Raw genomic sequence first — 13,533 nt, forward strand, 5'->3', positions numbered from 1 at the left:
TTTTGACTCGCAATCTGAGACCTACTCACTAATTACCTATATTGCAAGGATTTCTCTGGTATGTTACCAGGGAAAGGAAGTCAAATGTCTGATAGACAACACTTCCTGATTTTGGATGTGTCTGTCATCCTGCTAAGACGTACCGATGAGGCTGCTCTTAGACACAGTTTCTCCTCTGTACGTTCACACCTTCCTCTGCTGTTGTCATGGCTGGAGATACAGTTTATGCTGATTTAAACACTGCTGGAGCCTCTTCAAGACCACCACATCCATCTCAGCACCTCAGTAAGTGGATTTAATTTATTGATTTTATATCAGATACCTTCTATCTTTGAGGGGGCTCCTATTTTTCAAGTGATTTTTTTCCTTCAAGTGCAGCAGAAATAATTTAGAGAGAGAGAGATTCAGTAGAAATAAAGAGCAGGTCTGTGTTTTATGTACCATATGAGTGTCAGGACTTGGCTAATGTGAAGTCCTTTATCACTGTCAGAACTGGTAAGTGAATCTCTCTAATGCAATACAGGATATTTTATTTCAGTTTTGTCAATACATGTCACAGAAAACTTCATAGCCAGTGACAGTCTCTATACATACAAATTGAAGTGCAGGGCAATACAGTCTTATGTTGCACACCTTTCATACACATTGGAGGGATACAAGTAAAGCATTTAAGCTAAAACACTGACTTGCCCACTGTAGTACATAAAGAGCCATGCATTGGAGGAGTCTGGGGAAGAATGACTGAACACATGGAATCTGAGACTCAAGGAGCAGGAGGATTTCATTGTTTTATTGCAGAAGTTTAACATAAATTGGGGAGAAGAGATGGGATCTGAAAATAGCTATGGAGCCACTTTGATGCAGAAGGTCCTGGAGGCAAGACCAGAAGCTGAGGGGCATGTAGAGAAGGGTGCTACTAGATATTATGGAGAGGCAACTAAAGAGGCAGAGGTCTGTTATCTCAGGAAATCGGGCTGAAGAGCAGGAAGAAGTGAATGAAAACCTGGCCACTGCGGATGATGAAGGCAACCAGGGAATCTTTGTACTGCGTTCTGAAATGGACAGAAAGTCACAGACGGTTTCCAAGGACAGGGATGATGTTTCCATTTCTGAGCGTGGTCATGGAGGAGCTACTGTAATGCAAGTCAGCTGCTGTGTAATGAGTTGTGAGTTAGGGGAGATCAACAGAGTTGTAGTAAGGATGAGAGGCGACTTGTGTGGTTTAATTTAAAGCTGTAAAATGTAAATCATAGTATACATTTTTTAAAACGTTTGAAAATTAAAAACTTTAAAACTTTGATATTTTGGAGAACTATGATAAAGATAAAGGTAAGTTAGTTAGTTTAATAACTTTAGAGTGTGTTTTCTGTAAGTACAGCAGGGAAATTGATCTAAATGATTAACTATATTAAGCTGTTGATCTGAGCCTTCATATTTTCACTGTATTGATATTTAATTTGCTAAGTAAATATCCCAAACATGTTATCAAGCTACTTACACACAAGCTACTTATATATATATACTTACACTATACATATAACACTGCTGTACTATCCATAATGGTATTTCATAGTGATGATTTTTTTGTATCAATCTGGCTTTATCATGTTCTCTTCTTTATTTATATTTTAAAGTAATTATTTTGAACTTACAGATGAACTGTATTTATAAAGCTATTTTCTTTTTACATACACACCTATGAATATAATTAAATTATTGTACAGGGCCTGAAAATGATTCTTACGAAAGTACCCCTTTAGACTTGTATTAATAGTTTATATTTTCATGACATTTTTTGTTTTAGCATAAGGCCCTTCTTATCTAGCTGTCAAGGTGTAAGCTTTTATAAAGCTATATCCGCGCTCTTCAGACATTACTTTCACATAGGACTGGATATTCTTCTCTTGAAAAATATTTTAAGAGCCAGATTCTGTTCATGAGTAACATTAGAAGTCACTGGAGTTACTCCCAGCTTACATCAGTGTAACCGAGAGCTGAATTTGCCCCCCAAATTGTTCAGTTGTTTCTTAGCTAAAATTACGCTATGTTGAGAATTGACTGTGAAAATAATTTGGAACTTACTATTTCCAATGTCACAACTAGTCGGCAAATAACACTGAGCAGAGAGCTTGCTACTATGAATAGTCCCATTGGTTTTAGTCCCTAAACTTGAAAATGAAAACTAACTTTCTGTGGAAACATGGGAGTAACATCAAATAATAAGTCAAACTGAAAGACAGTTTACAGTAGAAGCCTGATCTAGAATTCCACTGCTTCTCCATTTCTAACCCCCCCCCCCGACCCCCAAATGATCCTTTTAGCCTGAAATGTGTGTGTTAGTCTGAGGCTAGATGAGAATGTTCTCTGGAAAGTTTGAAGTAAATTCAACAATCATTTTATTTTTTTAGTGATAAGAAAGGAGAGAGGGGACAGTTTTCATTTTTGGGAAATTGTTTTCACCAATTTTTTTCCCACTCATAACTTATGAACAAATTTATTCTTTCAAATTAATAGTATTAAGGCCACGATCCTGCCAACACTCATGTGATTAACTTAACACATGTGAGTAGTGTGTAAAGTAAAGCATGTGCCTCTGTGTTCATGGGATCATGCTCTTGAGCTCAACAAAAATGCGAATGCAGTGAGCAGTGGTAGAGTCTGCCAGGTGCTATTACCGTGCTTTGTCGACAATAAATCCAGCCTGGTACCTTCATGCCTTAACAGATCTTGTGGTCATTGGACGGTTCACTCGAGGTCTGCTGTGCCAGCTGTCTTTATGAACACTGGGCTACCATTTTCTGAAGTTACTCAAAGGGCCAGTATTCAGCTGGTGCAACTCTAAGAGAGGGTCTGTGCCCAGTTAAGGAGGCCATTGAGGCATGCCATCAATTGTGACCAGAATCAGCCACGGAAGGATCTTTGCTTTTTAAGAGAATGTGAGTTGGTTTGGGTATTTTCCTGCAACTTCTGTTGGTTTAGAGTAAAGAAGAAGCCTAGATAAGACATGTGGTTTTGTTTGTAAATCATCCTGTTGCTGTGTTTTTTTCTCAACGAAGTAAATAACTTTGTTTTTGAGAGAAAAGTGCTGTCTTTGAAATCCACATTGTAGTAGGAAGAGAGCCTGAGATTTAAGCCCTTGTATCAGAGGCCTGGTATGATGCAGGACCTGCTCACAGGATCTGGCAAGAACAGGGCTAATACTGCAGAAATACACGTTCCTAAGAAGTGCTAGGCACAGAGTACTCACATAAACACATCCTGATATCAGATGGTACCAGGACATCCCGGTATCAAGGATGGTACAAAAACATAGCCCAAGGAGAACAGGAACACGCTGACCCCTCCTAAAAGGTAAGGTCAGGTTGACAGTACGTAATAGAGATGTTTTGATTGAACCAACACGTACAAGGTGATGGGTGATAACTAGCCACGTTAGGGGCAGTAACTAGCTGTGTCAAAGGGGCAGTGTGTACCTTGTTTGTATCAGGGTACAAAGATGTATCTCAGAGGGAGTGTCTTTGGCCAGCCTAGGGGGGAACAGAAAGTCCTGCCACTGACTGAGCTGTGTCATTGTCACGGGCATACATGTCTTAGTATCCTCGTAGAATCTGCCAGGTGCTATTACCGTGCTTTGTCGACAATAAACCCAGCCTGGTACCTTCATGCCTTAACAGATCTTGTGGTCATTGGGCGGTTCACTCGAGGTCTGCTGTGCCAGCTGTCTGCACAGAGCTGGGGCAGCACATAGGGAGAACACAGAGAGGACACACACACACAGCCGAACATCTGAGGCAAGTTGTCTTCTGCCTCAGAGCCCAATACCCAAGTTACAAGAACCTGTCAGCAGAGGCATCTATTCTGGTTTTGGTATAGACAAAACCACAACAAATCTGGAGTTTCTTGGCCCAGCCATTTTGGAGGAATTGTGAGCCAAAGAAGAATTTTTTTTTTCAAAAGCAACCTTCTAGTAAACTCTCAAAATACTGCTGCACAGGCTCAAAGGAGAACAAGTTGCTATGTTTCTTATTCCTCACACTGGATGCTGAAGGATTTTCACCAAATATTGACTCTTGCAGGTCTCCCTCAGTGCCCACATTGGCATCGGATCGCTCTGGGAGTTGGATGGGCTGGGAATGTCATCCTGGCGGGAGCTGTGATTGTGCTGGGCGTCTGGGGTGAGTAGTTGCAGGCCTTATATTTTTGTTATTATTACTACAGTAAAATCAACTCAGATTCACGGACGATATTGTATTGATTGCCGAAAATACTATCAAACTACAGAAAATGTTGCAAGAACTCAGCACAAAAAGCAGCCAAGTCAGACTGAAAATTAACTGCTCTAAAACGAAATTTATGCGGTCTGATACCTTGCCAAAAGCCCAAATAACAATCAAGGGAGAACCAATAGAAGAAGTTGAGCAATAGGTCTATTTGGGCCAAGAAATTAACATGTGCTAAGATCAGGAAGGTGAACTCTCACAAAGAAAGAAATCAGGTTGGTGCGCATTCAATTCTATCAAGGCTGTCCTCCAAGGAAAAATCAACAAGGCAACACGCGCCAGCCTCTGAAACTCAACGGCATTGCCAGCAACGTTGTATGGCAGCGAAACACGGGCGCCGATGAAGACAGAGGACCAGCAACTGTCTGTCATGGAGAGGGCGATGGGAAGAAGAATTCTGGGAATTTCAATCCGCAACTGAGTCCCCCGTGAAGTGATCAGACAGCAGAGCGAAGTGCAGGATGCCATTGTTGAAAGCAGGTACAGTAAAATGCGATGGGCCGGGCATCAAGCGAGGCTCCCTGACAATCGATGGACTGCAGCTGTCGCTGAGTAGTACCCATGGGAACTGAAATGACCAGTCAGCCGATCTCCAAAGAGAGGGGAAGATTTTATAGTGAAAAGGCCGCACACGGAGAAGGAAGGCCAGGGTACGAGAAGAATGGAAGACGTGTTGTGGTTGGCGCAATCTATATGATGGCTGCAGGATCAAGGTGATCAAGGTGACTACACTGGCTTCCAGGGCCCCCATTTTACTGGGTTCTTTACAGATACCGGGTTAGACTGTCCCTTAGCCAAGGAGCTCACAGTCTCAATGTGCACCTTGAATTCGCCTGTTACTTCACAATCCCACAGAGATCTCATTTCTGATTACCGTCTATTTGTGAATGAAATACTTGACACATTGGACCATGCAAGTCAAAACTTTACATTAACTAGATGTAGTTAAGAGCTTGGGATATAAAAATTGTGTGATTGGACTAAAACAGCTTCATCATTAAATGTGCAAGGAAAAGTGGAATGAATATACATTACAAAGTGGAATGAATAAGATTTCCTCTCTGTTCCTCTCATAGATTAGACAGATAGTACAGTATTTAATGGATTTTATACCCTCTACCTTTTTTCTTTTCTTTTCTTTTTTTCCCCTAATCCTGAAATAGTAACCAAAGGATCCCGCCTGGAGGATTTCCCATCTGAACTGAAACAAATGCTTTGTGTTTCATCACTCAGTAACTCAACAGGTAACCTCATTCTCATTGAGCTCCTTTCCCCCATTTCATACCCACCGGAAGAATTCGCTGCAACTTAAAATCAAATTAGGCAGTCAAAATGCTCTCGTTTTCTGTATAGCAGAGATGTGTCACACCTTCATGATCCTCCTCCCTGTCTTTAGTTCTCTTATCATTTCCACTTGGTGCTGAGCAGAAGCAGAAGCAGTGACATCTAGTGGCCAGTAAGTACAGGGCAATCAACTTGCAGTGCAATAAATATTTCTCACAGATCCTGGGATCCCAAAGTACTTGACAAATTATGTAGCAGATACAGGAATCCCTTCACCCACTACACAAATGCAACTGCCTTTGGGGTGAAGCTTAGTGTTTGTTTAGCAGCGCACAGCAACCGTGCACAATAGCTAAGAAGGGAAGGACATTCCCATATCGTAACATCCCTGGGCAACTACAATCGCTGAGTATTAGAAAAGTATTTCAGGTATTTTAAATGTGTTAATGAAATTTAGCAGCTGGAAGTGGAGGAAGAGCCAGAATCACGTGTTCAGGGAGTTCTCCACAGAACAGGAGTGTCCTGGGTACCATTAGAGAAATTCAGGGAGATTTTAGAGGGGCAAAATTTGTTACACAAGCTGTTTAGACCTCCGGTTATTCAAAAGAGGCCATAGGATTTTTGTGATCACAAGCAGACTTAAGTTTTATTTCTCACATGAAGGAAGGCATTACCAGGAACACAGCACCAGCTAGTGGTAGGTTTGGGCATTAGGTTTAGTTCTAACTTACCAGGTGCTGCTTTTTCCTCTTAATTACCCATGCCATTTAATATCTAGCACTCATGGTCTTCCCTGGAGGTCTCCCCATCCACATACTCACTTATGATCCTGTTAAACTTGTAAGATCTGATTAAATCCAAATCCAAGTGCTAGCTTTTAATGTATCAATCTACTCTCTTCTCTTTGGAGTAATAGCAACTGAGGGTCCAGAAACAAGTTAGAAAAGTAGCAACTGAGTTAAGAGCTGAACTGCACAATCTGGAAATGTCTTACTTTCCAAAGGATGCTACCCCTAAACTCACCAGCAGGAAGTGAGATGAGAACATAGGCTTCAGAACTTTCCCGTGTACAGTTCTCAGTGAGGAATTAGGCTTTCTTCTGTTAATGAAAGAAATTACTGAGTTAAAATAGCACAATATACACGCACAAGTGTGTGTTACACATCCCCCCTCTTTGGCTGGCTCACAGGGAATGTGAGTCTGTTACAGCTCCCACCTAGAGAACCATCGTCTCTAGCTCAAGTTGTAGAGGTTTGTGCTATTGTTAGGAGGAGGGATGGTCCAGGATTTAGGGCATAAGCTCAGGACTTGGGAGATTGGGGTCATTTCCCTGCTGTGCCACACTCTTCCCATGCGACTTTGGAGAAATCGCTTAACCTCTCTGTGCCTCAGTTCCCCATCTGTAAAACGGGGATAACGGCACTGCCCTGCCTCCCGGGGGTGTCATGAGGCTAAATCCATTAAAGAGGAAAAGTGCGTGAGCTGTGTTCTGTATGAGCTTTACTCTCTTGTGCTTTAGATGATTAAATAGAAGAGCAATTAATTATGTTAGACTCTGAGCAAAGTGTCTGTGTATTAAATGCTTCACAACACTACTGTCAACTGTAACTGAAGTGGGTGCCAGATAGATCTGTGCCCTGAGAACATGTCTTGGGACCCCCAAGATTAGGGTAGTGGCTGGACTTGGTTCAGGTCCCAGAGTCTTAAACACCTGTGGATCTAGGGACCCAGAGGCTTGGATTCCCCTCACAACAATCTGGTGGGTGGCTGGCAAGGAGGCCAGTGACACCTGGCCTGTGTTATTCCCTGCTGGTCCACTCCTCCTGGTGCTGTTCATGTACTGCAGTGATGAACATACTAAAAACACCTGAATAACACAGCTCACTCCTGCAGTTCTAGTCCTCACTCCTGACCCATCCTAGCTTTGCCAAAGACCCTTAATCCTGCCCTAAAGTGTGTCTTGCTAAGAACTGAGCCTTGCTTCAACACACACAATCCAAAGAGAGAGACACCCTGGTTGGGACACTGAATCTGAAAGCTCCATGCATGATTTTACTTAAAACCTTCAAAACCATTCCTGACACCGTCTTTCCCTTTCCCCCTCTAGAGGGCGCCGAGTGCAAACTCTGCCCCATGGATTGGCTGTTGCATAGAAGGAAGTGCTATTGGGTCTCTAAAGAATTTAAAAACTGGAAGAAGAGCTTTGAAGACTGCACAGTGAAGACGTCTCAAATGCTCGTGATCCAGGACCAGGACGAGATGGTAAAGAAAATATGATGCTGAACCTTCCGCTGGAGAAATGGGTCTATAGTATAATACCAGGACTTGTGTCAGCCATAAGTACAGAAAGAAAGTGTTGGAAGGAGGCTCAGCTGTGTGAAATTTGGATTCATTAAAGCTAAAACAAAACATTCTTTACATCTGGGAGCAGAGAGGGGGAAAATGCTATACAACGCAGCTCCTACGGTGTCTCCCCATCTTAATTTTCTTTTGCTTATTTCTTATACATTTTAAGTAGAAAAGAACATGTTCATGTTCATAATTCAATAGCAAATGGATTTTTCTTATAACTATAGTGTGAACCTCTCAGTCCTACACTGAGATTCCATTTTCCCAGGGGCAGACGCTGCATTTGCTGTCTGGCTCAGGCCCTCAGAGCAGGGCTGCAGATTTCCCCCGGAGGCATCGCGGGCAGAGCCCCTGAAGCAAGAAGCAGGGTGTGTCTGTGCTGGTGGACCCCGAGAACTCTAGCCTGAGTCAGTGATTTTACCCAGTCCCCTCTGCTTTACACTTCACAGGATTTCATACGGAATGTTACAAGTGGTGTAAATCATGTTTGGATTGGACTTAATGTTACCTCCCCTGAGAGGAACTGGATGTGGGTGGATGGCTCCCTGGTCAATCAAACACTGTGAGTGCTCTTTGACCTTTCGTGTGTTTATTTTATAACTCTGGCAGAAAATCTTAGTCCATTGCTTTCCAACTTGGGTGCTTAAAATTCGGCACCTCAATCCATATTCTGATTTAAAATGTACAACAGGTGATATGGCATCCCCTAGTAGCCTACTAGGAATTGAAAGCCATAATGTATGTCCCTGGGAAATTAATTTCCTTTAAGGGCTTGGCTTTCACATGTAACTTGGCTTTCTGTGTAGGTTATGGTTTTTCTATAGCACACACATTGTAGAATCTAAGCATTAACCTGGTAACCTGGGCATTCAGTAGGCAGTACTTTCTCCTTGTCGCAGGGATGCCCTGAGCAGGATACACCAGATTAATATGTTTGGGGGGGCACAAGGGGGAGGAGACTATCCCACGGGACAATTCAAATGTTGGAAGCTCCTGGCCTCCTGCTCCTGATAACCGGCGCAGGTAAACTACATATGCTGGGGCTAAAAGCTTGGAGGACTGCTGGAAAAACCCAGCTGGGGAACCTGAATTGGGACTTTGAGGCTGGAGGGTTTGTAATGTCTTGGTACCAATCATCTCCCAGCTCAGAGAAGACCAAAGGAAACTTTTATTCCACCACTGAGAGAGGGAAAGCAACTGTGAGTGTTTGTTTGTTTGGTTTTTTTAAACTGAAGCCAGATTCACTGCTTGGGGTGTCCTTTTGACATGGATTTAGGGCAATTATCCCCTCTTTTCTGCCTAATTGTTGTTATGACAACCACAAAGCACCAGACCACCCTGTCACATTCCTCCGAATGGGTACCTCTTCTACATGTGCATGCCCACTGCACACAAATGAGGACGAATGACTACAATAGAACTTGTTGAATAAATTTAAACCTCTGATAATATATTTTCTTCATTCCACAGATTCCCAATAACCGGCCTTGCTGAACAGAACAGTTGTGGGGTGATGAAGGAACAGATTCGTTCTGAAATCTGTGGTGGTGAATTCAAATGGGTTTGCCAGAAAGAAGCCTTTCAGATATAAACAGGGTCTTTAAGTATATGTATTGATGGAACTGAAGTCGAAAGCATCCTCCTTGATAATTTGTAACGTGATTATTTTAAATGGTTCTGTGTTTAATCATTTTAATTCTCCGGGTCTGTAACTTTAGAAATCGATTTTCAAAACAGGGTCTATTCTCTATTTTTTGGTTTTAAGAGAAGCTGTTACGAAACCCTGAGAAGCCAGCAATTTTCTGCTCATCTTGATCTTAATCATATTTTCAGGCGTGAACAACTTTTTCAAAACCGATAGCAGAGGCAGGTTGGGACACCCAAGTGCTGTTTTGGTTCGTTTGACAAACGTAAGTGTTTGAGAATTCTTGCACATGGGCCAAATATTTAGAACTAGCCTCTAAATCTGTGTGCCCAAAATCTCCAATTTCGTTCCTCAGGTATCGTAGTTGTGTGTCCCGCTGACCAGTTTGGTGAACAAATGCCATTTATTTACCCAAATCTGAGATTCTGTGCTACCGAAAAGAAATTGGGTGGGCAAGTTTAGAGGGAATATTCTCTGAAAATTTGGTCCCAAGGCTTTGAGGTACGATGGAATCCATACAGAGTGAGATTTTCAAAGGCAGGTAGGGCAGTTAGGCACCCAATTCTGATTGAAAGTCAGTGTGCTTCGAAAATCTCTTAGACCACAGTGTTCCTCTGGATATTATGGGCAAAGTTTGCAACTTAGCCTTTAAGATGCTCTGGAAGGGGTGGGGTGGGAATCCATCCCCACCTTTTTCTTTAATTTGCTTCTCCACGATGAAGATCCAAAAGGTGGGTGTGTTTAATTTTTTTAAAACTATTTATTTAGGAAGCTTTAACAAGCTTACAAATCCTTGCCATGTAACTATCAGAAACAAAGCAATCATTACAAAGTTATCTTATGTTTACAGAGACTTTACAGAGGAATATAGTCATCAGATCTTTCTATTTAACAGGGTGATACCATATATCTTTACACCTATTGTATTTCTAGTGATTTTATTAAATTGAGTTACTACAGAGAATTCTTTCCTGGGTATCTGGCTGGTGAATCTTGCCCACATGCTCAGGGTTTAGCTGATCACCATATTTGCGGTTGGGAAGGAATTTTCCTCCAGGGCAGATTGGAAGAGGCCCTGGGGGTTTTTCGCCTTCCTCTGCAGCATGGGGCACGGGTCACTTGCTGGAGGATTCTCTGCACCTTGAAGTCTTTAAACCATGATTTGAGGACTTCAGTAGCTCAGACATAGGTGAGAGGTTTATCGCAGGAGTGGGTGGGTGAGATTCGGTGGCCTGCGTTGTGCAGGAGGTCAGACTAGATGATCATAATGGTCCCTTCTGACCTTAATATCTATAAAAGCTCTGTATATGTAAGACATATTTAACAAACCTGTCGTGTCTGCCAAATGTTAGTATTCAAAAAGAAGTTGGGCAGATGTGCTGGCTTTTTTGTGGGTGAATGTACTTTTTCTGAGTACTGAATAAAAGGTAACCACATATCTATCTGTTCTTGGTCTATTTTGCTAAGTACCTAAGTGGTGTGTGAATTTTTCCGTAAGCAACCTCCCATATTTTTTGAACCATTTCTCAATAGTTGGGCTATTTTTTTTCCCAGTGAGAGGCTACCACTAGCCAACAGCAACTAGCAGATGAAAGATTAATTCATTTCCTTTGGTGTGACCATTTCCACTAGGAAGCCCCGGGAGGGTTACCAAAGGATCTTTTGGTAATAAAGATCCAACAATTTGTGATATTTGGTTACCGATTGCATCCCAAGACTCTCCCGTGACTGGACACGTCCACCATATATGCATAATAATCTCCTTTTCCACCCCAGTTTCTGCAACATTTATCCCCATTCAGTCTCTCTCTGGTTTTCAATCTGACTGGTGTGAGGTACCATTGAAACAGTAGTTTAGCAGAATTTTCTTTTATTGTGCCGCAGGTTGAGGTTACTGCTCAAACCCCTTTCCTCTGGGGTAACTTTTCTATCCACACCCTTTTCCCGGCATGTCCTACATGGACATTTTTTTTAGGAAAGCTGTCTGCAGAGCTTGCTATCAATTAGTTATAATGCTGTTTGCTTCCTAATTGACCAGACACCATCACTTCTATTCAAGTTAGCTTTCAGTAGAAAATAAGTTTTCTAGAAAGTTAAAGAAACATAGTGCCTGACTTGAAAGTACCGGTAGCAGGGGAGAGTGGGCCAGTTAAAGTTAGTTTTGATCTCTAAATAAGTTAGAAAAGTTTCTTTACTGAATAGCCAGCCAACTCTGGGTATTCCAATCTTTCAAGCTCTCTGGTTCGTAATTTGGTTTAAGATCTGGATTATTTGCAATGGATGTCATTGGTGAGGGAAATGAACTGTACTTTAGCTCTTCTATCCCAAAGCCGTAGGGTAGCCTTTGCTAAAGGATGCGTATAAATTTCTGGTGGGCAGGGCCGTCCTTACCCATATGCAAAGTACGCAACTGTGTGCGGCTCCAGGCCCCTGCTCCGCCTCTTCTCCATGGCCCCCGCCCCAGTCCCGCTTCTGTCCGCCCCTGCTCTGCCCCAGCCCCGCCCCCACTCCACCCCTTCCCCAAAGTCCCTGCCCCTGCTCTGCCCCCCACCCCGCCTCTTCCCACCCCTGCTCCACCCCCACTCCCCTGAGGACTCCAGAAGCGGTCGGGCCTGCCCTCACCCCTAAGTAGAGCGACCTGGCCCCAGCCTGCTCCGCTCCCCTGGCTCCCAGTCACACCACCAGCGAGTGCTGGGGGGGGGTGGCTCCCCCCTAGTCCCCAAGCCTGGGAGCCAGGAGAGCAGAGGAGGCTGGGGCCGGGTCACTCCACTTCCCGCCGGAAGTGGCCAGCCCCTCGCGGAAGCCTGGGGCCCAAAATAGTAAGGGACGGCCCCGCTGGTGGGCGTGATTTTTTTAGTAACCCAAGGTAGCCTAGTAATGCTTACACTTTCTTGTTCAACAAAAACCCAGTGTTTAGCTGTGTCAGAGCACCCGCAATCCAATACTGCTTTGAGCTGGCTGGCTGGATAGACTATTTAGAAAAGCTAGTCCATCCCAGTTAATAGGTCTGTACAAAATATTTTCTCTCACTCTTGGTCTTTTCTTATTCCATATAAATTCTAACAATGTCCTCAGTATTCCTGCTGGGGGGTTTTATCTACGACACTCACACAAATATATCCTTGGCCGAAGATTTGTTTTGACACTGGCTATTCTTCCCAACCAAGAAATTGCATATATTCCCCAGCACTCAGGTCTTTTTTGACATTGCAGTGGTTTGACATTGAATCATAGCGCTCTTCTAACTTGTCTGAGAGATGAATTCCCAGGTATTTTGTAGAATGTGTTGCCCATTTGTATCCATATGTTTTCTGGAGGAGAGACTTTGCATAGTCCGGCAAATTTCTAGCTATTTCAGATCTGACATAATTTACTTTAAATCCAGACACTTTTGCAAAGTCCTGAATTTCTTTAGAAACCAATTTTAGGGAAACATTTGGTTTAGATAAACACACTATTAAATCACTTGGATATCATGCTATTTTTCTGATGTTTTCCTGCAAGTTTTATTCCTGTGAGGGGTCCATTGGTCCTTATCCTCTGTGCAAAAGGCTCCATAGCCAATGCGCAATCCCTCTTCGTAATTCAAAAAGGCGAGATTTAACTTCATTAACTTACACAGCTGTTTTTGGGCTGGTGTAAAGAGCAGTTATCCATTTAAGGAACCGGGGGGGACAGGGGTGCGTGTGTACAAAGTTCACATACGAGGCAGGACCTGAAACACAAAGGCTTTGTCTACACTGGCACTTTGGCTGCAAAACTTTTGTCGTTCCGGGGTGTTAACCCCCCCTCCCATGACAAAAGTTTTACCGATGAAAATCACCAGTGTGAACAGCACTTTGCCGGGAGGAGGGCTCTCCTGCCGCCAAAGCCACTCGTGGGGGGTGGACGTTTTTGAGAGCTCTCCTGCCGACAAACAGCAGCTACACTGCGTGGCTTTTAGCAGCACGGCTGTCATGGCACAGCCGAGTTGCT

At 43.2% G+C, this 13,533-nt stretch overlaps 1 protein-coding gene across 1 annotated transcript; it reads left to right on the top strand.

Annotated features, from left to right (window-relative positions):
• The first annotated feature begins 206 nt into the window (after positions 1-206).
• LOC144274560 (killer cell lectin-like receptor subfamily B member 1B allele C) lies at positions 207-9,504 on the top strand. The gene is made up of 6 exons (XM_077833439.1): positions 207-285; positions 4,077-4,175; positions 5,444-5,524; positions 7,672-7,826; positions 8,363-8,475; positions 9,384-9,504. The coding sequence occupies exons 1-6, from the start codon at positions 207-209 to the stop codon at positions 9,502-9,504; spliced, it is 648 nt and encodes a 215-aa protein (XP_077689565.1).
• The last annotated feature ends 4,029 nt before the right edge of the window (positions 9,505-13,533 follow it).

Source organism: Eretmochelys imbricata, chromosome 14 (assembly GCF_965152235.1).
Source record: "Eretmochelys imbricata isolate rEreImb1 chromosome 14, rEreImb1.hap1, whole genome shotgun sequence".
NCBI lineage: Eukaryota > Metazoa > Chordata > Testudines > Cheloniidae > Eretmochelys > Eretmochelys imbricata.

Coding starts and splice junctions, on each gene's coding strand:
- LOC144274560 (XM_077833439.1), top strand. CDS start 207: ATGGCTGGAGATACAGTTTATGCTGATTTAAACACTGCTGGAGCCTCT. Junction 5,525..7,671: donor ATCACTCAGTAACTCAACAG/GTAACCTCATTC, acceptor TTCCCCCTCTAG/AGGGCGCCGAGTGCAAACTC. Junction 8,476..9,383: donor TCCCTGGTCAATCAAACACT/GTGAGTGCTCTT, acceptor TTCATTCCACAG/ATTCCCAATAACCGGCCTTG.